The 27,612-nt window shown below is 37.7% G+C and overlaps 1 protein-coding gene across 1 annotated transcript; it reads left to right on the forward strand.

Moving 5' to 3' along the window:
- Positions 1-210: 210 nt before the first annotated feature.
- On the forward strand, positions 211-26,950 carry ARHGAP29 (Rho GTPase activating protein 29). The gene is made up of 22 exons (XM_010147517.1): positions 211-357; positions 8,578-8,674; positions 9,027-9,099; positions 12,904-12,964; positions 13,440-13,577; positions 13,857-13,921; positions 14,410-14,520; positions 14,631-14,711; positions 15,013-15,201; positions 15,455-15,592; positions 16,855-17,045; positions 18,872-19,038; positions 19,546-19,674; positions 19,847-19,945; positions 21,466-21,629; positions 21,873-22,061; positions 22,195-22,332; positions 23,522-23,754; positions 24,509-24,815; positions 24,976-25,081; positions 25,387-25,506; positions 26,012-26,950. Exons 3-22 carry the CDS (start codon positions 9,043-9,045, stop codon positions 26,896-26,898), a joined length of 3,570 nt encoding a protein of 1,189 aa, XP_010145819.1. The 5' UTR covers positions 211-357; positions 8,578-8,674; positions 9,027-9,042; the 3' UTR covers positions 26,899-26,950.
- The last annotated feature ends 662 nt before the right edge of the window (positions 26,951-27,612 follow it).

Consider the following 27,612-nt stretch of genomic DNA (forward strand, 5'->3'; position numbering starts at 1 on the left):
TGAGTTTACATAAAACAGCATGCAACTTTACAAGTAAACTGTTAGCAAATGCTAGTATAACTCTTCTTTTAAAACAATTTCTTTGTTCTAAGCAGGCCCAGCTTGCACAGGAACTAGAATTCAGTGCAGCTGAATCCCATCAAAGACAGGTTTGTAATGTGATTGGGTGTTAATTAAGTGTGTTAATGTAGTTTCTTCTTTTACTTTTTTCAGAAAATCAAGATGGCCTGCATCAGGTAGTACATGAACGCCTGGGGGAGTTGCTACGTGTTTTAAAAGCAGTGATAAATAAACATCAGACTCTAAACTCAGTTGATATTCTTAGTGCTGCAGGAACAGTTATTGCAAAAGTAAAAGGTAAGGAATTACTACTACCTTTCATATTCTTGGAAAAATGGAATTAGTGACATGATTGCCTATGACTTGGAGTTACAGATAGGATTCTGTCTATACAGAAGAAACTTTTTTTTTTGAGTAATACCTTAACATGTGTTTAAAAATACCTTTGGTAAGTGAATAGTAATATTAAATAGCTTGTTCTGCTGTTGATGTAATAAAATTCTGCTTATAGAATACAATACTGCAAACCCACACTGAATTCCAAAAGCACAAGTCTTTGATCTTGGGATTTCTTTACCTGTGTATCGCAGAAACATGTCACATAATAATAAACCTTGTATTTATCCACTTAGAGATTTGCCAAAACTCTGTGATTAGTTCTGTGAATTTATAGGGAAGGTGATGTGTTTATAATCAAGTGAAGAAATACCTAAATGACCAAATCTGGATGGTCTAACAGTTATAAATTACACAAACAGATCATAAGCATGGTAAAGGTGTCAACAGCAACAAAACAAGCCTTGCAGACATACAGTGTTAACAGTTTCTATTGCTGGCCTTTGCTGCTGCAGTTGTGTCAGATAAATGCAAATAGTGAAGTGCATAATTGCTCCAGCTCCACAAACCATAGCTGTTTCTTCTCTGTGTAGCCCTAGAGTGCAGCTGTCCTTACTCTGGAATAAGTCCATTGTATTACTGTGGAACCAGTACAGTTTCTTCCATGTGGCATGGAGTGTGCTTTGTAAATCATGTGGAATGTCTTCCTTCAGAGACACATAATTTTAGTTTTTCTCCTTGTTCTTGAGTTTTTCCCTGTCTTTTCTAATTATCTTAGTATGTCTGAACATAGACTGCTGATTCAGTAAAGTAAGAATAACAGTTAAAATGGTAATATGTTTAGATGCCTGATTCCTATATCTTGGATTTTTCTGAGCTTCTTAAGGACTCTTTCTGTTGATAGTTTTGGTGGTTTGTTTAATCTTGGCAGGTGCTAGCATCCCACCTTGCGTTTTCTTCCTGCTACATGTAGAGTTTCCCATAGATCAGTCCCTGGTATTTGAAATTATTGCAAGACGGCAACTTCTGAATTTGCTTTAGAGTTGTACATAACAGTAGAAATGCAGAGGGTATCCATGAGAGGTTGCTGTTTGTCTTGTTGAGCTCAGGAAGTACACATATGCAATGGTATTTACAGAATCATAGAATCATTTGGGTTGGAAGGGACCTTAAAAACCATCTAGTTCCAACCCCCCTGCCATGGGCAGGGACACCTTCCACTAGACCAGGTTGCTCCAAGCCTCATCCAGCCTGGCCTTGAACACTTCCAGGGATGGGGCATCCACAGTTTCTCTGGGCAGCCTGTTCCAGTGCCTCACCACCCTCTCTGGGAAGAATTTCTTCCTGATATCTAATGTCTGCCCTCTTTCTATTTAAACCCATTACCCCTTCTCCTCTCACTACAGGCCCTTGTAAAAAGTCCCCTCCACCTTCCTTGTAGTCCCCTTCAGGTACTGGAAGGTGCTATAAGGTCTCCCTGGAGCCTTCTCTTCTCCAGGCCGAACAAGCCAAATTCTCTCAGCCTGTCCTTATTGATGAGTATCTGTTCTTTGAATAATTATTTTAGGATTTCTTAGTTTCTCTTGGTAGTGAGCTGAAGAAATAACTCCCAGTAATAAGCCTTTTTTTGGCAATACACATATTCACAAATACTTCTTAACTTTTCCCACCCAAACAGATTTTAGTTCATATAATTAATGTTTCCACTTGAAATAAGCTACCTGCTGACACTTGCATTGTAGAGTTAATTCACTGTTAATATACTGAGTTTATAAGGAGCTACAGTCATGGAGGGGATGGCATTATTTACTATGTGGAAAGAAAAATTACTTTTAGGAAATTGCTGTGCTCTTGTAATATTACAGAGTTCTGAAAGTAACTCCATTCTTTGTAGAAATTACCCTTGAAACAAAAGCAGTATAGTCATGTTTTCCAGTTTTCTGCCAAATGTGCTCAAGTGGGTCGAGTTGTAAGATGGTACTTCAGGTATATCTAAAAAGCCTGTGTTCAGCCGTAGCTCACTTGAACTATCTTAAATATGATCTTGAATGATGAGAAACCTCTCAAAGAAAAAAAGCATGAAAGGAGTTGATTTTGTGATGGTAACAGTTGTTGGAACTGAGCTCAAGTTTTTAATTTTTCCTCCCCTCATGGTTACATTACTCTGAATAATTTTCTCATTGGCTGTGGTTTGACAGTACTGAAAATCAAGCTTTGGATCCTGTAGCAGGAGTCCTAAAGTACAGCAATGATACGGTGCTGATGTAATAAGAGTGTTCTTTCAGCTGGAATAGATAGATATGTGTTTTCTGATGGAGTAGAAGGTTATGGCATGCAATTGCTGTTCATAGCATTCTCAGTAATTTCTCACTGAGTTACTCATTTGTCTTATAAGCAGGATATGTTCTGGACCTAGTACAGAGAGGCTGGCATAAACTCTCTGGCTGTTCTTCGGCTAAAGCAAACACGAACTTGCTCTGTGGCAAATTTGTCATTCCTGTAATCCAGCTCTCTGTGACCTGGTGTTGTGGAGTTCCCAAGCTAATTGCAAAGAAAGGGAGCTCCAGATCACACTAGAGAATGTCGTCTCAGTCAGACCTGCCTCAGTATTTGTGGCCTCTTACGAAAGTACTTGTATCTAGCAGAAAATTTTAGTAACACCTATCAGTGTTTGCTCAGCCATGTACTGTATTCCTCACATGTCTGGAGATGGAAACAAGTTACAGAGCTTCAGCTCTTTCCAACTGGTACTTTGGTCTTACTTCTCTGAGAACAGCAGGACCCTTGCTCTATGGGAATGGCCTACCTCACCTCAGCATAAGCTGTGGCAAATGTAAAGGCAGTTTGCCTTTAGCACCTCTTTGGTTTTTACAGCTGTGTGAGGATCATAGTGCTCCATGTTTACTCAAACTGAAGTATAGGACTGCTGGAACTGGGGAAGCTGAAATAAATATACAGCATGTTGTGGTGCATTGTAAGCTTATCAGACCTCAGGTTTGCTTATGGTGGCCTGTCTGCAACACGTACGTTCACAGGTTTTCAGATTTGGCTATTTCACTAGAAGTAATATCACTTTTGAATAAACAGGAAGCTACAAGAATGTGAGGAGCTGGTAGGACAGAACCAGTATGCTTTTTGTGTTTTCCCAGACTGTGTTAATGTGACATTATGAAAGAAGTTCATCTGACTCATCTGTTTCTGGTCATTGGAGAACAGAACTATAAAAAGATGTGGAAGCACTCTGTATCTGTAGTCAGATTTATGACTACGAAGATTAACCTGGCATGGAAAACTTCTGATGTTTGTTTAAGAGAGGATGAAATAAGCTGGGGGGGTTTACATGTGATTCCTTTTCTCTCCCACTCCCACCCCCCCCTTCAGAAATAGATGCATAACTGGTTTAAGTTCTAGAAAGACCTTTTTGAATCTTTACATAGCACCAGGGTTTCGAATCTAGTTTGTGTTTGGAAGTTCATATAGGGGCAAATTATTATTTTAACAAATGACTGCAGTCATAGTAGTTTGGAAGTCATATAGTTTGGAAGCAGTGACTGTCAGTGACTCTGTCTTGTGAGTATGACAAGTTGCACTGTGATTTAAATGTGATGTCCAGTGCAGACAGGCCACCCCCTTTAAATGACTGCAAGTGGAAGTATTTTGAATGCGAGCAAAAAATTAGAGTGCTAGTGCCCCTCCTTCAAGCTTCTGAGCCGTTTTTCAGGTCCTGAAGTAGGAATGATATGTGTTTGTAGTTCTGCTTCGGATGGCTAATGCTTTTCCTTTTGGACAAATTGAAGGAAAAACTATAGGTTGTTATCTTAATCTTGCTACAGAGAATGAATGTGATGCTTGGCAGAACAGGTAATGTCAGACTCTTCCGTTTCAAACTAAGGTTGCAGGAAAGCGTAGGGGGGGGGAAAAAACATCTTTCTCTGGTTATATATGGTTCACCAGGCCTTTTTGCTTGGACTCCACTACTTAGGCATGGTTACTCGATTGCTTTGTGAAGAGTGTCTTTTAAATGACACATCGCTTTGTCTCAAAGAATTGAGACTTACTGAAGAGTCTTGCCTGGAACCTGTTTAGACTCCTGTTTCTGGAAATCACTTCCCAGTCTGGCACACCATCACACTCACAGTTGTTGTTTTCCCACTCAGAATCTTTAAATAGTTGATGGACACGGAGTACATGGTTCTTCTGATCCCATGCTGAATTCAAGTTTGTACTGTTCTTTTGCTCTAAATTGCATGTTTTGCCTTAACTGAATCACGAATGCAGATTCCTGGTAAAGCAGAAAATTTCTGGTAGAAATTCCCGTTTTAAATATGCATTTTTTCTAATAGTTCTGCATCAAATATAAATCCCTCTAGCAAGGTGAACTAATTTTAGTTTTGTTGGTGCATCTGTGATGTAAATGTATTGTGGAGGGAGTAGGAAACAGTTCCTCAAACTTGTCTTGTTGGCATCTAGCTAAAGTTGGAGAGGCTGCCAAAGTTGGTAGTAGTACAGGCTGATGAAATTATATGGCACAGAGAATTAAAAGTAGAACAGTGGGGCCTGGACTGCCTGCTGATCCTTTTTAGCTAGTGGGATCCTGACAACACTCTTCTGCCTCTTTCCAGTCTGCATCCTATTGCTCTTTACTCAAGGTCTTCCACCTGTTTCTCCTCCACATATTTTTAAAGATGAGAGGTAATAGGTATAGGTCTTCATTTTGGGAGAGGGAGTGGTTTTTGGTCTTGGTTGGGGTTTTTTTGTTTGTTTGGGCTGTGGTTTTGGTTTTGAAATAGTTCTGAAAGGTTCTTGAACACATTGTTGAGAGTTCAAAGACAGAAAGTTGGTTGCAGAGATAGTTCCAACAGGTCAGCCAGTTGCTTACCTATGTAAAAGTCAGATAGTAAAGTATGGATTGAAGATGTATTCCTGTCCATGGAAATAGATGGTAGTGTTACCCTGTCTGTCTGTTAGGTATGAGAAAATTGACCTGCAAAGAGTAAAATCTGTAAGCTGTTGTTTGAACTTGTCCAGGCTCTGTAGAGAGCTGGCAGGGTACCTTTGCTGCTGCCAGTCCTGCATGTGTCTGTGGGGAGGGGGAAGGAGGAAACAAGTGAACTGCAGACTCTGGCATGGCTGTGACCCCTGGGTTTCTAGGCTTTGCTGTCTTGACTTGACTGGAAGGGGACACGAGAGCATTGCAGAAGCTTGTGTGCTGTGGTTTCTGTGAGCTGTCTAAGCACTGTCTTTTAAAGGCCCTGGTTGCACTTTGGTCTTGACAGCTGACAGCCTATTCTTCATAGTTTCAGAAGCATTGCTAAAATGTCCCCCAGGTGCTGCTTCAGCTTCTGGGATTCTGGCTTCCAAAACCCCCGTGGCTGTTGCTGGTCACCCAGCCTGTTCTGTGCTTGATTCAGAAAGCTTTTGATAGCATGATCGAAGAGCTGAAACTTGGCAGTGCCCTGCAGCATTTTGATGAGGTTGCCAAACCCACCTCAGTTTACAGACAGCTTTGCTAGGTTTGGAAATACCGAGCTACGTTAATTCAAGGTAGGCTTGCATTTTGGGTACTGGATTCTGAATTTTAATGTTTTGCTATTGTATGATGTTTTTAAAGTTCATTATGTGCCATCTGACGTCTTACTTAAAAGCGTCGTTAAGCTGTATACTCGCTTTGAAATCTGTAGAACTATAGATAGATAGTTGTCATTTCCAGACATGGAAAGATTACTATAGTTCATTGTTGTCAGTAGCTATTGTGTGCAGTCAGGATGTCCTGGGGAAAGAGCGTGCATGGTTTAAAGTTGACGTTAGGTACATCAGCATTCCAGTGGTAGTAATCTAGAAGAAAGCTGTTTGCATTCCACTGTATTACTAAAAGTTTGGACTAATAATTTTTGGGAGACATGGTAATCTTGAAAGATTTGAGATTTGGTTATTCCATTTGTGATGGATCCTGAAAAGAAAGGATTTCTCTGGTATATAAAGTGTAAAGTTTAACAAAGCTCTTCCTGGAACAGGAAGGCAGAGTGAAACAAACAGTGTTTCTTTAGGGACAGGCTATCTATATTAATGTCTCATTAGCAAAATGAAAGGAGTGCTCTTTCTCTGAAGACACTGCTGCAGCTCATGGATATACGGATGTTTCAGCGGTAAGTGCTTTGAATGTAGAGACATTTTTGTTCGTACCCTTTTAATTTTAAAACAGTTTGCGTTTCATGGTGGCACTCAAATGATTTTTCCAGTCAGTGGCTGGTAATCAATAGAACTTGCAGTAACTGTTGATGTTTAATGATTTTGAATGGCAACTTTAGATTTATAAGCAGCGTTATCTGTGGAAAGTTGAGTTTTTCAACTAACCTGAATTAAAAAAAAAAATTACTACTGTTTACTAAGTTATTAAAAAAATTATCTGGGGAGCTGTATTGAGTCACATTTCAAACAAAAATGCTAGAGGCATTTTTTAATGTAATTACAAAGTGTAGAAGAATGAAGAGGAAGGAGAAGCCTTAATTTAGCAGTGAACTGTGGCAACAGGGACTGTTAATATTTTTGTAATACTTGGTGGGGATTTTTTTTGTCCTGTGGGCTTATTACTCTTCAAGATCTGCAGGTAATTGTGAAAATAGCCCTTGGGAAGAATACATATTTTGTGTAATAGCTTTGTGTAGAAATAATTGTTATAAAATGTTGATCAGGCCTGTTGGCATGCTGTATAAAAAAAGGAGTGGATTCAACTGTGTTAATTTACTGGTTAAAAACTTTTCCTTTCACAAAGGAAGTCTAATGGGGGAGCAGATTACTGTACTTTCTTTGTTTGTTACCCATTAGTGTTTAGGCACCTGGCAGGAAGCTTTGAATACTTTTTTAGATTAAAGTCTGTTATTTAATATACTAAGAAAACATGTATAGAATGGGCAACTCTCTAATGTGATAAAATTTTTGCTTCTTCTAGAAGTGGTTACGGTCCGTTATTTCCATATTTATACTTGAAATGTAAGGAGGATACGTATATTTACATTGTCAGAGGTCTTGCAAAAAAAGTGGTGAATAGAGATGAACAGCTGTATGTGTGTCATTGCAGTATCTCTGAAACAGTTCAATTAAGTCTAACATAGGTGTCTAGAAAACAGAATATTGCATTGCTTAAAGAATTTACTTCTTTTTTAAGAAAAAATTTTTAATTTTAAAAATAAACACTAATGTGAAATTGTCACTTATTGCAATGTAAAATTGGGAAAACTTCCACTGAGGGGGCTCAGCTTCAGTTCAAGGGAGTGTATGTGACAGAAACATTCCTAGTAACCAGTGATTAAGGAGTTAACTTGGAAACAGGAAAAAAATGGTTGTGCTTTTTGTCTTCCTTCTCCCTCCTCCCCCTTGTCCAGTAGTTGTTAATAGAAATTCTGGATGAATCATTCTTTCTGCCTTATTATTCATTTGTTAAGGAAGCATGTTGAAGGCTCAGTTTTGCATGGCTAAATACTTCTCTTGATTGCAAGTTTAACCCATCTAGCTTGTCCAGGAACACTCCTTTTCCTATTTGCCAACAGTGATAGTTCAGCTGAGTTTCTTCCCCACTTTTTTTTAACAGGCAAAACTGAGGTGCTTTTGCCAGACCAGGGAGCTAATAACTAAAGGGTTTTGCAATGGACACTAGCTTTTGATAGCTTTCTGTTTGTCTGTAATCAAGCCAGAAATCCTGTGTTCTGGATTGTAGGATCACATACAGTTGAGGTTGGGGGGGTGACAGTGGAACCCCCCCATAAACTGCTGCTCCTGTTCAGAATTCTGAAATTTCTACTCAGAAAAGAAACAGTTTTTCAAATATTTTACTGTGTGTGTCATTTGTGAGCTGCTTTGTGGTGTTACTGCTGCTGTGTGATTTGTCTCTTGCTAGTAAATGACTTTTTCTCTTCCCCTCACATTACCATTGTGTTCTCACACAGAGCTGCTTCTTAAGTAGAAAGATATAGGAAGTGAGAGAGTAATCTGATTTCATTGTGGGAACCATCTGGATTGGGTTAATTTCTTTTTGTTTAGTGTTTACTTCTTACTAATCAATATTACTATTTTTTTCAATTGTTCAGAAAAGTATAATGTTGCATGTTCTGTAGGAGACTGCGTGTGTAAAATTTGTCTTTAGGCCTAGAAACCTTGGGTTTTAATTTTCTTCTTTTTCCAAAGCGGTGAACTTCAAAGAAGTTAACGAAGAAAACAAGAGAGAACTCTTCAGTGAAATATTTTCTTCCATTGAAACATTGGCATTCACCTTTGGAAACGTGTAAGTTGGAATCCAGAAGGATGTTTTAAGGAGTTCGCTAGAGTTGAATCAAATTAAGACAAAACAACGAAAACTCACTTTCTTTTGGACAAATAATCACTGATAAACTAATTCAAGTTAACTATGTCCAGAGAAATTTTACTGCTTTGTTTGGCTGTTTGGTTTTTTTGGCCTTAACAAGGAAATTGATGATGGTATAGAAATTGCAGGGAATATAAGACTAGTTCTTTAAAAGTTCTACAGACAATTTTTAGAATATTAGAAACCATATCTGAATTTTCACCTCACTAAGCAATTTCAGATCACTGAGAATAAAGTAATAAAGTAACACCATTCTTTGTTTTTCTGGCAGTGTTTCAGACTTCCTTATGGGAGATGTAGACAATGGCTCATCACTGGGACTTCCTGTATCTCGGAGAAGTCGGGTAGGCTAAGCAAGTTCTCTTGGAGTGCAGAATGGTGTTTTTTAAAGGAGATTTTAATTTCCACTGAAACACAGTGCATCGTGGGGCTGGGACACTTGGAGTCTTCTGAGTGTTAAAACAAGGTCAAACCCATAAAAAAAATGCATTCAAGGTTTCAGACACTTAAATGTCTTCTCAGTTCTAAATGCTAGTGATTACTCGATGGGACTATAACTCAAATATGTAAATGGTAACCTGCTGTAATTGTATTTGAGATTTTTGAATTGGTTAAGTCACAAGAACTAAATAATTAGAAGTAAGATACTTGAATTATTTGCATGATGGAGTAACTAAAATACACCTTTTAGACCTAGAAGCTAAAGCTTTAACGTCCTCTTTTTGGCTTTTAAAGACTAATATTCATTAAAAAATAACTTCTTCCAGAGCCCAGTTTGTGCTGTAGCTGTTTTCAACAACAATTCACTAAGAGAACTGAAATAGCACCATGAACTTATGGGTAGACAAAGAAAAACAATAGCGTTTTAAAGTCCCCTTTTAAACACTTCAAGGGTGAGATTAAAAAATGCTCAGTACCAAATTCTGTTATGAATTTCTGTGTATCTAGAAGCAGACTTTCAAGTAAACCTAGCTTGTAACTTTTCATTTTGCTTGGAAAATGCAGTTGATGATTGGTGTGTAAGATAAGCTAGTTTGTAGCAAGAGTAAAAACTTTAGATTATGGGTTTTTTTTAAAAGGCTTCATTGAAACTTACTTAAGCCTTAGTGCTTTTTTCACACAGGCTTGATCATAGTAATGCTGTGCAGCTACAGCTGAGAAGTAGTCTCTTTAAATTTTCACTATGTTTGATGTGAGAAAGATGGATCATCACAGAAGTTCTACTTCTGTAGCTGCTGCAAAACTCATAGCATCTTTTAGGTTTGAAAAGACCATCGGGATCATTAAGTCCAACTGTCATCTTTGTAAACAATAAGGAGGAGAAGGAGGCTACAAGGAAAACTGGTTCCAGAAGACACAGAGGATTAGGTTGCTGATAAAATGTATGAAATAAAATAGCATAGTAGCATAGAAGCCAGCATTTCATGTAACTTAAATGAAATGATTTAAAGAAGTACTATTTCTGCTAATCAGTTCACCAGCAGAAAGAAGGTGCTGAATTTGCCAACACTTTAATCTTGTAGTGGCTTTGCAATGCAAAAATGCTTTCCTGTGGAACAAGATGGTCCCGTATATTGTATTCTGAAGTGAGTGCTTGGCTAAAAGATCACTCTTCTGAATATGGGGGTTATTCTAGATGCTCCAGAACTCACCAGGTTATATTTAAATGCCCTTTTTTGTAGTGTTGTTTGCTTTTCTTAATGTGGAAGGGAACAATTATAAATTTTGGAGCAGATAGGATAGTTTCTTGGCAATTTTTCTTAAATTCTGGTGCATTTTCATTCAGGCAAATAAATATATGTTTAACAGATAAAGCATTTCCCCTTGATTTGCAATTCAGAGACCAATTTGGAGGCCAACTAGAAGTTGAGTGCTAGGAGAAATGCAGAATATTTAAGTAGCTGTATTAACTTTGCATTACTGTAGGTATGTACAGTCAGTGGTTGAATAGAGCAGCTAGCTCTATCTTAAAAAGATTACAGCATAATATTTTGGCAGAATTTAATAGTAAATGCTTTGAGGGTTAATTATGGAGAGAGATTTTGATTGCGTGTTAAGTTAGGGACCTCTCTAACTAAGCTGTTAAGGATTGCTCTAAGGTGGAGGGCAGGAGGGCTGATCTTGCTTCTCTTGACTGCAGGGGGGTCAACATTCTTTAGTTCAGGCATTCCACTTGGAAGCTTAAGTTAAATGGTATGTATACCCCCGCTTAGCAAATGTAATTGCTCTCATTTTAGCCCTTGTAGTACAACCAGAAGTACAAGGTGGAAGCAAAGATATTTCTTAATTAAAAATAGAAGAGCTTTAGAATATATTGGAAGAGATGAGACAGGCATGTCTGACCTTTCATTACTCAACAAGCTATTTGAATGCTATTGGATGCTATGTAGATCTGAGAGCATAATAAAGAAGGATGAAAATTTCAAAATGCATGCAGAGATTTGCCTCTGTCAGGGTGAGAGTTAGGTAATGGGAAAAAAGGCAGAAGACACTGGTTGAAGTTGAGAAATCTATCTAGAAGTCAGGCTTTTTTTTTTTTGCTAGGCTCTTGAGGATGAGTCATTGGATGCTTGACAGTGATGCTGTAATATGGGTCAAGTTCTGATAATATGTTACACAAAATATCTAAAAGTATTTCTCCATGTGCTTGCTTTTAAAACATGGTATTACATAGTTGCAGTAGGGTGAATGTGGATGGAGGAATGAGCATTGATTAGCTGCCATAACCAGACTGTGTGCCTGAAATACTGGAGAGGAGTAAACACTTCTCCGGACTGAAATTATTTAGGTCTTACAGAATAGGAAATAAGTTTTAGGACCAGAACTTGTAAGTGCTTCCTTAGTAAATACAAAGTATGGACTTTCTTCCTTTTCATATTTGTTCTTCTTGAAGAATTGTTTGCCAATTGTTAAAATCTACTTTAAGTCTTTATACCCAAATCAGAAGTAAGTCTAGGAATCTTCAGGCTTTCTGTGCAACTGAATATTGGTCAGTCTCTAAACTCAAATTCTTTTTTTAACCATTTGGTTGATAGACAGCTTTGAATTTCCTGTCTGTTCTGAAAAGGCCCTTCCATTGTACGGAAGTTCTCTTTTATTAGACAGCAATTGTACTAGTATTCCACTTGAAAGAACAGCTCCATTCCTAACAGACCGTAGTTGGATTCTGTTCAACGTAATTGATTAATACCTTCCATGTTTTGATATATGGAAAAGCTGCTTTTGCTGTGAAGCGAACAGTGATTGAGGAATTTTTGTGTGATTTCTGATGTTTATGTTTAGAAAAAAACCCACAAAAACCAAACCTATTTGCATCTCTGTTATTGTGATTTAAGTCCTAAAATAAAATGGCACCAAAATTTAAAATGGAAACAAGCTGTCTTTGTAAAATTTAATGCCACTTTGCAGCTATTTCTTGGCCTTTGTCTTCTGCTTGGTCTCTTCTGTTTTCAAGAGTAGTTTATTAATTTTTTTTTTTTAAGGGGGTGGTGGTTACTGCATAAACCATTCATTTATTTAAATTTGTTCAGTGGACTGGTTTACAGCACAGTCCTGCAAATAGTTCAACTTGCACAATTTAAAGGGGTAGCAAAATGCAGCATGAGGAGAAAAGTAAGGATGAAACCTTTTTATTATTGGATTAAAATCTGCCAGGTTGTACTATTGGTCAGGTTGTCGTTAGCTGTTGTGCCCACAGTGCACACCTGCAAGAAATTTAGGAGAAATCATAACTTTATTCTCTTGAGGAAGAAATACATGATTCTAGTGACTTCTAGAATGGTGACTGTCGTGTATATGACATTAGGTCTATATGAAATGCAATAGTTAGGGATCTAAGAAAAGCTGGAAGTCACTTAATTGTTTAACAAATCAAGTTGATATTTAACTCTTTCCTCATAGCCTTTTAAGCTAGCTGATTTATAATGTTATATAATAATTCCTTGCCATTTATTACATCTCATTTGACAGCTATGAGAGCTCATGGGTATTGTGCCTTAGATGAGAGTGAGTTACAGTACAGTTTATTGCTTTATCTGGAAAAAAAAAAGGGGGGGGACGACACACAGATTATGCCATTTATTTTATTAGCCTGTCAGTTCCAGTGAGAGCTTTTCTTTGCTAACAATGTTTTGTTTGTTGTACACCAGTCTTTCGAGAATCTTTCTGTGGAGTCTGGGGGTTCACTGCATGAAAGGGATGATATTCAAGGTAGGTCGTTCATTTAATATTGATTAAACACCATTCTGTGTTTTTGTCTCCTAAAATGTTATAAGTAAATTGCTTGGTCAGTATTGTACACCTATGCTGCCATTAAAACTTCACTGTAAAAAAAAAAAAAAATCATTATTGCAGAGGTTTTATGCTTTTGTAAGTAACCAACCTGGGTTGATTTTTTCATGGAAAAAAGATCCAAGGCCTTCTGTATGTCGTCATATGACTGGTGTTTTGTTGGGTCACTTTCTCTAAGAAAGTTATGCTGGCCATATGACTACTCCAGATAAAACACTATGACCCTTTAATTTGTTCTAGAACCTCTGTCACTCCTGTTCATAGTCAACTAGCATTAAAGACCAACTCAAGATCAGAGCGGCTTAAGTGTTCACAATTGGCTAATACTGGCTTTGCTCTCAGTGTGTGGTCATGTCTAAAACTCACTTCTTTGTGTTTGGTGCTTTATTTTCAGGACATCTTCGGGCAGAGGAGGTTGATAGCATGCTCCTAAGAAATGATAGTGGAATTGAATCAGCTCTATCCTATGCTAAAGCATGGTCAAAATATACCAAGGATGTAGTCGGATGGGTAGAAAAAAAGCTTAGCTTGGGTGAGTGGCTCTTTCTGGCATTTAATCAGCTTTGTCATGATGAAATTAAATCTGTTGTCAGGCTTCTGTGCTGCAGACTGTCAATAATGTGATTTCTAAATTAGTAGCTGTTCCGCTGAAGTGGACAGAACTATTGCACATTTCCTATAATTAAAGGCCTGTAACAAAGTGAAGGTGGTCCCCTCTGTAGCCTATCTGTCATAGGAGGAATGGTGAAAAAGCATTTAGTATGTGGTACAACTGTTAGTATAAACAGTAACTGTGAATATTTTTTAACAGAAGTGGAGTGTGCTAAAAACTTAGCAAAAATGGCTGAAAATGCTAAAGCTGCTGTTGGACACCAGGTGAGTACCTCTTAGGGGCTTTATTTTAAAGTCTTAGGTATGTTTATTGGATGTCTTGCCCAAAGGTTGAAACTTTGGGCATATCGAGGGATGGATTTTTAAGTTGATACAGAAATTATTTGTACTGTAAATAACTAGTTAAAAAGATGCACTGTATTTTGTCTTCTCATTTCCTATGGGAATTTGGATATATAAATTTATTGTTGTTGAAAATTCAAAATAGCCTTAGTTTTCAAAATACGCTTTTTTCTGACTTTTATGTTTTGTGATTTAGACTTGCAGACTTCTCTTTCAGAGTGTTTTCCTAGTAAAATGAACTGTAGCTGAGAACAGTCATTTTCTACATTTATACTTAACTCTGACTTCCATACACACATAAATACCTTATTAAATTTAATCAAAAATTAGTTTAATTATGCAGACATCTAGAATGTCAGCACATCTCTACCTTACCTAGAACATTAATGTTTTGTTGTGTGTAATTTTAGGATTATATGCCATTCCAATCAATATTCATTAGTGCCTTTCAAAATGATATTGAGAACAATCAACTTTGGCAACAAACAGCTGCTGCTCTCCAGTCTAACAAATTTGTGCAGGTAAGCCTAAAGAAAAAGACTGAAATATTGTTTAGGTTTTTAAGTAGGTTTGAAAAACAGACTGGCAGCATACAAGCCTTTTACATACCCTATTAATGTTTCCTATCTAGCCTCTTCTCGGAAGGAAAAGTGAGTTGGATAGACAAAGGAAAGATATCAAGGAGCTTTGGCAGCGAGAACAGAAAAAAATGGTAGGTATTTCTTTCATATTTAGAAGTATTCAATTTAAAATTCTTCAAAAGGATGAAACTTTCTAACTAGGTGTTACTCCCTTAAATTCACATGTAGAATCTAGGGGGCTTATTGGATGTAGTATGCAACTGTTGATTACATAACATACTTCCCCCTGTAAGAGGTTATCTTTCTATGACTATGTACTTTAAACTGCAGCATACAGTCCTGTGCATAACAGCCTCTTTAAACATCACGTTAAATAACTGCAAAATTAAAATCGTTAGTTCTTTTGCTTTTTTCTTTTCTTGCGTTCTGCAGCAAGAGCTGGAAGCCGCTCTAAAAAAAGCGAAGTTGCTATATATGCAGCGTCAAGATGAGTATGAAAAGGCAAAATCCTGCACTGCTCGTGCTGAGGAGGAACACCTTAGCTCAAGTGGAAGCTTTGTGAAAGATTTCAGCAAACAACTGGAAAAGAAGCGAAGGCTAGAAGAGGAAGCTCTTCAGAAAGTAAGAGACTTTGTTCGTTGCTTTCAGAGTTAAGCCTACACTGCTTTTACTCATGCTTTCGCAGTGGAAGCATTTGAGCAAGTGTTCTGTTTGTGCTGCTTAATTTTATTCATGCTGTGCTCTTTCGGGCTTTTATCGGATATTATGGGAATCTCCCAACTGTAAGCATCTTGTGTGTGGTGTGGGTTTTTTTCCTTGCTTCTAGTATCAAGGCTTGTAGTCCACCAAACCTTTGTACTTGTGTTTTCTCTAGGCTGAAGAGGCCAATGAACACTATAAAGCAAGCATGGCAGAGGTTGAAGAAAAAAGAAATGGTTTGGAAAGCTTTAAAAGCGATGTTCTAACACAGCTTCGGGAGCTTATTTACCAGTGTGATCTTACTCTTAAAGCTGTAAGCATGCTTTTAAAAATATGTTTGGCACAGATGCATAAATCTTGTTAAGACTAAGGGAAAGCCCCATCTACAGTGTTAAATGCCTAAAATAGAAAGTTTTCAAAGGGCAGAGGTCAAGCCAATAGAAAAAGAAGGAAAACTTTCAGTATATTTGTAGTGTTTTCTTTTCTGTTAGGAGTTAAAAAAAAAAAGCTTTGTCTTGAATGTTTTTGGGTTCTTTTTAATGAACTCTTGACTTGCGAGAACCCTGACTATGTGTTTCTTGTAAAATCTCTCTAAGAATATTGATAGCAGTGGTCTCTCTGTGTAAGAGTACAGCTCCCATTCCCATTTTTTTCATTGATGTGCTAGCAAAATGTTTGGCCCAAGCACAGAATGGACATCAGGCTGCAGCATGGAGCCTGCTAGTCTTGATGACAGTCTCAGTTACTGCAGGTTCCATTGCAATTAATTTAATGTGTATAAATAAGCAAAGAATTGTCAAAACAGTATATCGACACACACAGTTATTAAAAAGCTTTAAGAGTGCGTTTTACCAATAGTTGTGTTGTTTTTTAGATGTAACAAAGACAATGCTGGGATGGGGAAGGAAAATTTGAAAACCAACCAAACACATATCTCCAAAAAACCCAAAAGAAACAACCCATAAGAGCAGTAGAAAGCTTAGACAAACTTATCAGTTCAAGCATATCTAAACTGTGAATTATGCAACCCCAAAGCTGAAGCAGCAGCCATGCAGTGTCCCCTTCCCTGGTCTCTGCCTTGTGATAAAATATTTTAGAAGTTTTATGTAATTTAACAAAGAAAACAGTTGGTTAATCTGTTCTGTTGAGATAAGGAGTTTTGTCCATGTCTTGGCTCAAGGTGATACGGAGCTCATCTGGGTTTGGAACTTCAACTACTTTATCATTCTAGTGGTGACTAAAATTCCTTCCAGAGCATAAAAAAATGCCTTTTAGGTACCACTGAACCTTGCTGTCTGTCTTGATCAAACCAAAGTAAGAAGCCACTGGAACTGCCTTTTGCTACCTGGAGGATTCAATAACCTAGAGAGAAGACAAATACTCGTACCTATACTACAGATAAAGTTTTTGCTCTCGACTTTCAGTAATCTTGCTTGGAATCCATCACTACAAATGTTACTATTTTCTAGAATTTTTCTAGTCTCATTGTTTAAATAACTTTCTGTTGGGATATTAATTTGGGTTGAGCAGTATGCGAGTGAAATACTTTTTTTCTTTTTTTTTTTTCTCTGTCAGGTCACAGTTAACCTGTTTCAGCTGCAGCATGCTCAGGTTGTATCTCTTCCAGTTAACTGCCAATCTCTCTGTGAGAGTGCCAAACTCTATGACCCTGGTCAGCAGTATTCAGAGTTTGTGAAAAGTTTGCCGAAGGAAAGTGTTCCTATTGAATCGGCTTCTTTTGAAACACAGAATTCCCAGGTTGATGGGTGAGTCCCTAACTACAGGTGGCATTTGCTTGGCTTAGAATGAAATGCTAGGCCCATGTGTTTTAATAGCTAAACAACTTCTTGGGGGGAATTAAATGAATCTTGGTGTTCTACGCTGCTTTATCATCCTCTATTTGACTCGTCTTTTGATAGATTATATATAATGCTGACATTAACACTTGACTTGAAATTTTGAAGGAGAGTACTGTTTTGTGTATGAAGACTTGCTACAACATTGACAATTGTGCGAGAATTGACGTTACTATTTTAACGTAGATATAGGTTAATATGAAAAACGTACATTTTGAGCTCTGTAGTGTGGTAAGGCAGTAGTAGATGATAATCATTTAGAAAGTCTGAGGAGGTAGTTTTCCTCTTCTGCAGGCCTTGCTATTACAGTACCTTCGTCCATATTTTTTGGCAACTTTTTGGCAGGAAGCATTGCTCAATTTCTCTCATGCTATGTGACTAAAAAAAACCTGAGAGTTCTCATGTCCCTATGTTATAACTTAATTGTTTTCCATCCTGTGTGAAATGGCAGTTTTTACTATAAATCTATTAGATACAGCTAATGTAGAAGTAAGGATTACAAGAGAGCAACTCCTCATGTCAGTATGCCAAATGCTTTTCCACCTTTAACGTGTTGTGAAGTAGTCATCTTGGCACAAAAGCACCAGAATATCCATTCCAATCCGTGTGTTTCACAGTTCTACCGGAAAGTGTCGTCATCGTCTTTCAAAAGGAAACTAAATACAAAAAACCCTAGTGCTTGAGTCAGGCTTCTACCAACAAAAGCCAGGAAATTCAAAGTTAAAGCTGAGATTCTTAGTTCTTGTCTATAAATTTCCTGCCTTTTAAGACTGATTTAGGCTATGTTCATGAACTTTAACTTAGGGTATTTAACTGTGCAGTGCCCTGAGAAACAGATGAGTATGAAATTTCAAACTCTGTGCTCTCCCAGCTATTTATTGCTTAAAATTTATGAGAGTGTGTTTTGGGTTTTTTCCTCCCCTATCCCCACCTTTTGTTTTCTTTGACACATGGCCTTGTGATTCTTCATGTACTTGAACTGATCACTTTTATTGTTTAGGTCTGCAGTTATCTAAGGGAAAGTAGCTTGGACAAACGCAAATTTTAATGTTTTAATTCTTTATTTCCTTCAGCTGAATAGGGTAGAACAGCTTAAGGAACAGCTTCCTGACTGCTAAACTTGGCTAGCAATCTGTTTTATCCACAGGGTGCTTCAGCACTTTACATTAATTACTGTCTGTATCCGAGAGCAGATTTTCACAATGGAGTGACTATAAGCACTCTGGCAGCTTCAACATGTTTTCTGTGCTTTTTTTAAAAGCACAGCATTTTAACACCTCTGTGTTTATAGGTGAATGGTCCTGATGGCTGGGCAGAGATTCTTTTGGAGGAAAGCATAAATGTAGCATGCATTAGCCTCTGAATTACTCTGATCTTTAGATGAACAGATGTGCTGTTTTTTCAGTGTCTGTGAAGTAATGATCATAATACCTTGCAGAGATGTGGAAAAGCTGATTTACAGGGGGGGGGGGAACACTGAGAAATTCTACATACTTAAAAAGAAATTGGTACCCTTTTTTGGGGGGTGTGGTGGGGTGTGAAGCTGCTTTTTAATAATTGCATATCAAATATTGGGGGTGAAGCTGCTTTTATAATTACATATCAAATATACATGTTAATGAAAAGCAATTAAATGAAGCATATTTAATGGACAGGAATTTAAAACCAAACAAAACCAATAACAACAAAACCCCAACATTTTTATTTTTTTCATTCTTACTTTCTTCTACCTGAAGGGTTTTTAATAAGCAGTCAACCAACAGTGTCCATATGTCACATGGTAACTTATCTCAGTGTTCAGGAGATTTTCCTGCTCAGATGTTAGATGATGTGGGAAGCCCAATATATCATCGCTCACAAAAGATTGGAGAGAAAAGATCTTCCAGCAGCACAGATATCCAAGGTAGTTCTTTTGTATTTCATTTGGAGTTCAGTTTCTAAATAAAAATACAGGGGAAAAAAAAAAGATGCTTGATGTCTCACTGTAACACTGAAGGGGTTAAAAATATGTATTTTAAAGTTCACAGCCTATGAAAAAGTTACGTACTTAAGTACAAATGGCAAACTGCCTGTATGTGAACAAGAAAGGTGAGATGTGATTCAAACAGCAAATACTGTCAAGCTCAGGGTACTAAGTTACTTCAATTGACTTTAGCAATTTAAAGTATGTTTGCTCTTCTAAACACTATGTTGATTTCAGATCTTTTGCAAAAGCACAAGTGTCAAGTTTCTGAAGTTCACTTTCTTACATCCTGAAGTTTTTGTATTAATATTTGCTTTTTTCACTATATTGTTTGTTCATGTCACTTTTGCAATATTTTCCTATTTTGAATAAATAGTCTTTAAATAAAAAGAAAACAATATACTTTCGTCCTTGGCACTTGTAATTTGCGGATTTTCTTTTGAAAAGCAATGCGAAGGCCACTGTCATTCAGATCGTGGTCAGTTGGTAACCAGAGCGGAGGAATGTGCAGTGATTCTGAAAGTGCAGGGGGAAGCAGCGAGTCACGATCCATGGATTCTCCATCTGCTAGCCCAGGTACAGCTACACTCACTACTATACTAATTTGAAATCTTTTCTTTGGAATGTTTTAAATTAATGTAGACATGGGTGTTAGTTTAGCAAGTGTTGGACAGGGCCTATAATGAAAATAAATGGTTGAGTGGAACCGATATTTACAGCTTCCTGAAAATTTTTTTTCATCTGCTAGGAGATTTTAAAAGACGACTTCCCCGAACACCTTCCACTGGTACTATGTCATCTGCAGATGATCTTGATGAAAGAGAGCCACCATCTCCTTCAGACTGTGGTAATGTTGTTTCATACCTGAAGTCCCCAGAAGATGCTTTTTGTTGTAGAGTGTGGCTTTTGTTTTTAATATCCTTAAAAGTGCATTAACGAGGCTGTGATTACTAACAGCATTGTTTTTCAATACAGTGTGCATCCACTTGAGGTTGAGAACTGAAGAATAATGTTCAGGTCATTTTACCGAAGCAGTGCAGAATTGTCTTCACACATTTAGATTACCTCTGTGGGCAGCCTTTAAACATTTCTAGTGTCTTCACCTTCCTGAGGTAGAGAGCTGATCCACTAACCATTCCCATTTAAAATTAGCTTCATGGGACTGAGGCATGTAAGGGTATCACTTGGAAACTTTGTGAAATGCACAGATAGGGAGAGTTGGTAATTGGCAAATTGGGAAAAGTGAATCCAAATGTTTAGGGTAATAACTGAGATGTTTACCCTTTTCGACTTAAATAAGCAAGTTTGGTAATGTCTGTCCCAGATATGACCAGACCATTTCTAATTTTCAAACTAATTTTGACTGCATAAAGACAATATTGCCAGAGGTACTGAAACCTGAATAACTGGATCATCAGAAATAGTTCTATGGGATGTCTGCAGTACTTACAAACTAGTTCTGAAATATTTGAGGCACTTGCTCAGTAAAGCCTTTAGGAAATTCTTCAGATAGGACTTATGTCCTAAATGTATAATTTTCCTTCTAGGAACGAGCCTATGGCTAACAATACTGATATAGATCCAGATTTAAAACATGCCAATGCATTAATGAATGTAAACCTTCACTTGGAGTGGTATTGTTTAATCAATAGTTAAGCTTTTAAGAAGCTTTCTGCACAATTAACATTATGTGTGAAGTTTTTATCTGTAGAACAATGGATTTTGGTTCATGGAGTTGTTGATAGCATTTTAAGTAAATTACTTGAAAAAATTAGTCACAAAAAGTGCCAGTTGATTATTCTGTTTCAGAATCTTCCAGAAGATATTTTGATGTTCTCACAGGAGACGGAGAATCTGTGATTCTATTTTGTTTATATGGTTTCTGCTGTGAGCACTGTAATTTTTCCCTGCTGCAAAGTATTCTTTTTTAAATATTTCAGAAACACTACATGCCAAACCACAATGTCATTTTTCATCCTCTAATACAGGATTTTGAAACGCATAGAATGAAACTTTAATGAAGAGTTGCCTGAACTGCAGGGCAGTTCGAATTAAGTATTCTAATATTTTTCACATGCCATTAATACAGAAGAAAACCAAAATACTTAAAAATGCAAACCTGCTTGTTTGATTCCACTTTTTATGTGAGATTATTTGATAGTTAAGGTGTCTGTTATGTAAGCTGTAGCACTGTTTTGCTTTCTTGTGATTTAAATTATTTTAATTACTTTGACAGTTGCTGTTACTTAGAGAATTTGGTGTTCTGCAGCATGATTCTAAAAAATCGGAATAAATACTGAATATTAGATATCTAATATCTCTCAATAGTAGTTATTAGAATGACTGTAACAGTGGAATTCTCTCCAGGTTTAAATGATCTGACATCTGAAACTGCAAATTCTCCAGGACCTTTTAGAAATGCTAATATGTCCAAAGCAGCACAAACACACAAACTACGGAAGCTGAGAGCTCCATCTAAATGCAGAGAATGTGACAGCTTAGTAGTATTTCATGGAGCTGAATGTGAGGAGGTAAGTGGAAAAACAGTTTAAATTGCTGTTTTGGATATATGTTGTGAGTTTTAGAAATTTGGATTGTTTTTATATGGAAAAAGTACAGATTCTTTGTCTTGTAGAGTCATCATGAGCTCAAAGCAAAAGCACAACAGACTGATAAATCATTCTTTTTGCTCCCATATGGGGTGACAGACAGCAGAGATATTTCTTATGGTGGCAGATTGTATCAAACCATGTGGTTTTTTTCCTCCCCTGTAGTGTTCACTTGCATGCCATAAAAAGTGTTTAGAGACTTTAGCTATTCAATGTGGGCACAAAAAACTTCATGGAAGGCTTCACTTGTTTGGAGTGGAATTTGCCCAAGCTGCTAAAAATATTCCGGATGGCATTCCTTTCATCATCAAAAAGTGTACGTCAGAGATCGAAAGCAGAGCTCTGAATGTCAAGGTATGCTCGAGTTTAATTATGAATTATCTTTTTTAAAAAAAAAAAGAATTAATGCTGTACTGTTGATTATCATCTGTGTTTTACGTTTGCTTTTCAAACTAAAGTAGAGTTTTGCTGGCCTGTTTCATTTCAGGGCATCTATCGTGTGAACGGAGCCAAATCAAGAGTTGAAAAGCTTTGTCAAGCTTTTGAAAATGGAAAGGATTTGGTTGAGCTTTCAGACCTGTATGCGCACGACATCAGCAATGTTCTCAAGCTGTATCTCCGGCAGGTACGTGCTTGAGGGGTCAGAAGGAAAACCAAAGTAGTGTAGTGTATTTCCTTAGCACAAGAGGAAAAAACTTCTTTTCAGGCAGTCCTGCAGCAGAAGATTGAGTGCCTTGTGTATTTGCAGTAGGCTGCTTTATTTTCACTTAAAGTTTGGAATAGGGAAAGCTTTGAGGGTACTGACTACTGTCAGAGATAAGCATTCTGATCCTATGATCATCACCATCAAGTTAAGTGCTTTTGAAAAATTACAAATATGTACTCTGCCTACTTTTTTCAAGTAAAAAGGTGACATTGTATACATCGTACCGGGGTACTGTTTTGAGGCACTGTGCTGTATTTTGAGTAGGGCTCATAATTAAAAAAAAAAAAGTCTAATAACATGTTTTCTTCTGGTCTTACTACTTCCTTTGCAGCTGATCTGTTGGCATATTTTTTAGGTAAACCTGTTTGTTTTAAATGCAGGAACAGTGCTAGAATCATGACAGTTAAGACACTTTTAGACAGAATCCTGAGTTAAACCCTATTTGAGGCTAATTATTAGAACTAATTATTTTGGCTTTTATCTAGTCCTCCTACTTCTTGCTTTCATCTAAGCTGAGGCAGTGCAAATAGCCAGGTCAGGTTTGAGGTTTTTGTCTTGTTTTCCTTGGTAACTTTTTTATTATTACCAATCATTTTCATACTGAGAGAATAGTTAGATCACAGTTAAAAATGAGTGTTACATGGCCGAAAATCCAATATTTAAAAAAAAAATAGAATATGGACCAATCTTAATGCCACACTATCAAAGACTGGAAAAATAACTGCCCTGTTTATCATGGTATTTGTGCATATGCGGCGTAACGCTTTCATAGCAATTGCTTTCTTGAAGTCTGTACCTGTATGCTCAGTCTTGAAGCTGTTGCAGCAAGGGGATAGCAAAAGATTTCTGGAGAGATGTTGGTGGGAGTGGTTTTGCTACCTGGGATTGGATTTGACAAACTGGGAAGTTGGACTAGATGACCTTTAAAGGTCCCTTCCAACCCAAGCCATTCTACGAAATTGTGGTTTGAGCTAATAAACAAGGATTAAACAATGTCATCATCTAAGAAAAGATGCTAGACCAGACGAAGTTGAAGAAAAACGGGAAGGAAACAAAGAAGTTAAAATTCAGGCTTGAGTATGTTTCTGAAATGTTCTTATTTCTTCAGCTTCCAGAACCCTTGATTTTGTTTCGGCTTTACAATGAGTTCATAGGACTCGCGAAAGAGAGCCAGAATGTTAATGAGGAATTGGATGCTAAACAAGCTAGCCCCAAATCAAAGAAAAGACAGTCAATTTGTATTGAACTGAATAGGATCATCATTAAAATGAAAGATCTTCTTAAACAGCTGCCTGTACCGAACTATAACACTCTTCAGTACCTTATTGGACACCTTCACAGGTGAGGAAAGACTTTATTTTTCAGCATCAGTTTGCATTTAAACTGCTGCATACTAACAAACTCCTGTACCTTCTCGTGACTGTAGAGGAAGAAGTCACATACGCCTTAAAGACATTATTCTGTTGATGTTTCTTTTTCCAGTGTAATGCAAGAGAAGAATATGAAATGGAAAGAAAGAAGAGCTGAACTCCACTAGTCTTGATTCTCTGCTAGCATTGGGGTCAGCAAATGGCAGCTGCAGGGACCTAGGTGGTGGTTTAAATCAGGGTGTGACCCAGATAAGGCAGTGATTTGGTGGCTATTAACAGAAAATTGAAGCTTGTATCATGGCTGTTAATAACCATTATCCAATTAACATTTCACTTCCTTGTCCTCCAAATGCTGGATTGTACAATGATGTGTAATGAGGATGTACCAAGCTGATGACTACCAATAGAAATGGGTAATATTGGGCCACAGATATATTACGACTTAGAATGAGAATCATTCTTTCCTGCTACCCCAGAAATGCCAGAGAGTGACAAAGAACATTAACCAAATAGGACATAAAAACTGTGTGGAAAGCGCTTAGTCCAAGTTGCTGTTTAATGCAGTCTGCACTGAGGTTTCTGCCTGCCTATTGAACCCACCTTTATTTTTTATTGTCTTCTAACCTCTTGTGACATCAGGTAACATTTAAATATCTGAACTATTTCTGAAGTATTAAGACTCTCTAACTCTTGGGGTTTGGGGTTTTTTTACCCTCTTTATGCAGGGTTACAGAGCAGTCTGATGAAAATAAAATGTCAGCCAGCAACCTTGGTATAATATTCGGCCCAACGCTGATCAGGCCACGTCAAACAGATGCTACAGTTTCTTTGTCGTCACTTGTGGATTACCCTTATCAGGCCCGGGTGGTGGAGCTGCTCATAACATACTACGAAAAGATATTTGATGTTTCATTGAAACCACTTCTGAGCACATATCAGTCTGAAGAAACTGCCATTATGGTCAGAGTTGCTTTATCAGCAGAAGAGAGGGAACCACAGCAGCAGAGGAAGTCATTTGTTGCTGTAAAGGAAGTGAGTGACTTCTCTTGTGGTGCCTGTGCCATCTTAACTTCTGTGTCAAATACTGCAGCGTTCTAGAGCACGTTTCTATTAAATCTTTGCAAAGCTTTTTTTATTAAGGAACGTGTTTCCTCTTGTCCTCGTTTACTTTTGCTCTGACTTTTGTTAACAGGGTGTTCTGGTATCTGCAAGTGAAAGCAGAGTTTCAGAAACAGCTGCATTGGGTTTGGAATCGAACAACAAGAATACAGAAGAACAAAGAGATACGTCTGTAACTGGTTAGTATGCTTTTATTAAGCGTTGGGGTGGGTGAAAAAGCAACCATGGATCCACTAGATTATAGTGCAGGCAACTGTTCAGTTTAGACAGAAGCAAGTGATAAAACCTGCTTACCACTGCTTGATAAACTGTTTTCTTTGTAAGAGGAACAGAATTAAGTCTTTGTAAAGGCTTTCAAGAAACCTGTGCATACAACAGTGGTTTGTTTTCTCCCTTTTTAAAAAGATAATTATTCTGAAATCCACTATGAAGCTGCAAACCAATATCCAGCAATTAACATGTTTTGACCATTGTTTTTTCCAAGAATGTGTATCATTGCCACTCACTGGAACTAAACCAGAAGGCTCTGGGAAGACTAATCCTCGGGCAGAATCATCAGCTACCAGCATTTTGGATATTAATATTTCTGCTCCAAAAAAGCCAGGTTTGCTAACCTAACTGTAAATCTTCTATAAGACTTTTTTCTGTTTGTCTGCCTGTGCTACTACAGTGATTTATTTTAATGTAGGTATGATTTCAACTACTTTATTTAGGAGTAACTAAACATGATCCCTTTTAATTATATTGATTTTCAGCTGATGTTACAAATTCACTCCTGCACGTTAACGGTGCAACACCCTGAAACATACTAAAACTGAAAATATTCAGGGATGGGAAAGCACAACCAAAAAAAAAAAAAAAAAGCTGTTCTTTGCCTGTTTTCTCCTTAGTGTCTTCCTTGGTTACATCTGTACAGTATGTGTTGTACTGCTATTGAAATGCTAACATTTGGTTAGAGTAGGACACTTCTAGTATGTATATAAGGTATACCTAAAAACTGTCACCCTGTTAAATTACCAACTGTCAAGGGATCATTCAGCTGGCAAGTCTTAATGATTTCTCTTACATTTGGTGCAAAGATCCAGTCATGTCTATTTGTGTGTTTCTAGGTGATGCTGTGAGTCCAGCTTCAGAGAGACACAATGACTCACTTCTTTCTCTAGGTGAAAACAGCTTAATTCCTGCAAAACCTAACCGTCAGATTACCAAAGTTCCATTGCGGGGTCCAAGGACGAAACCAGCTACTCGCCCTGTGAGCTTGCCGGTAGACCGAATACTTCCTCCATGTATTTTGAATGAAAGAAATTCACAAAATGCAGGAGCAGTAAGTCCTGAGAAGATTGGCAGGACCGCTACTATCGAAGAAGTTTCAGAGATGAAGGCGCTTCCTGCTGTTAACACTTGCTGCAGACTTCCTTGTTACGACACCCAGATGCTGCGAAAAACTTGGGACAAGCAATATAAACAGTATGATATCACAGCAAGGACAGCAATGATTGTGACTAATGTGCCCCAGGAGAACCGAACACTTGAGAGTGGAACTGCAGGTGCCTTATCTTCATGCAGTGTTGGTAACAATTCAGCTAATGCCATCCTTCCTAGTAAGCCATATTCTGTTTCTGTCAGGTCAGGAAGGACAGCAACAGAAGGGAATGGTCCTGATGCTAATCCTCTTGCTGCCTTCAGGGCACCAAGAACATTGCAGCCACCACCAGGGACATTTTATAAACCACCCTCTAACAAATCAAAACAAAATGAAGAGGGTTCTTCTGCTAAAGCTTGTGCACCAACCAGTGCTAGCTCTGTGCTTCACCAGGATAATACTGTGAAACTGGCTAGGAGCTCTGCACTTCCATCAGGTGATCCTGAACAAAACACAAATGAACAAAGAAGCAGTTCAGAGGATATTCACCACACAGATCTGAAGCCTACTTATCAGAGACTGAGACCAAAAAGGATCCAAGAACTGGAGCACAGGGAAGCTCATTTTGTATAGGGTGCAAATTCCTCTAGGACTGTATGCAATGTGTTGATTTTCACAGTGGAGGCTTCCCTTTGCCCCTTTTATCCTTTGCCTTCCCTTGAGAATCCCACTCTTGTGCCATATTGAAGTTATTTTTATATATGCAGCATTTTAAAGGGGGGGGGGGGGGGCTGGGGAACTGTGAAGGAAGTAAGTCAAACTTTTTGTAGTTCAGTAGCTTTTCATAAAGATTTAATGCATTCCCAGTCTGGATACAGCTAATGTGTTCATTGAATAAGACAGCTTCATTTCATTGTATGGAATGGAGTGCTTATTCATAGAGAAACAGCTATTGCGTGTAGCACTCAAAGGAGCCATTTTTCATAATAAACATAATAAAAATGGAAGGTATAATGTTCACTGTCTTAAGTATAAACCAAAGCTTGTGCTTTGTTCTGTAAAAGCATTTGTTCAGTTTCCTAATCTGTGCGATTAAAGCTTTGCTCCTGAACAAACTTGCATACTGGCCAGCATGGCCCATAATTATGTATCATATGTGTATATTTTAGGCAGACGTAGTTATCCGTTGCCAGTTTTCTATGTTGTCACTATTTTTTTTGTACAGCAAGGATGCACTTACTAAGCTTTACTATTCAGAAGCAGCATACAGTCCACATCTGGTGTATTACGTAGCACAGCCTGTTTCGCTTGGATGCCCTTCTGGAGAGACTATCAGTTGCAGTGGTG

Source organism: Eurypyga helias, unplaced genomic scaffold (assembly GCF_000690775.1).
Source record: "Eurypyga helias isolate BGI_N326 unplaced genomic scaffold, ASM69077v1 scaffold1032, whole genome shotgun sequence".
Taxonomy (NCBI): Eukaryota; Metazoa; Chordata; class Aves; order Eurypygiformes; family Eurypygidae; genus Eurypyga; species Eurypyga helias.

Excerpts from the sequence above, each read along its gene's own strand:
- ARHGAP29 (XM_010147517.1), top strand. The coding sequence starts at position 9,043 with ATGGGAGATGTAGACAATGGCTCATCACTGGGACTTCCTGTATCTCGG. Across the intron at positions 14,712-15,012 it reads AGCGAGAACAGAAAAAAATG|CAAGAGCTGGAAGCCGCTCT; the intron begins GTAGGTATTTCT and ends TGCGTTCTGCAG. Across the intron at positions 19,039-19,545 it reads CAGCAGCACAGATATCCAAG|CAATGCGAAGGCCACTGTCA; the intron begins GTAGTTCTTTTG and ends TCTTTTGAAAAG.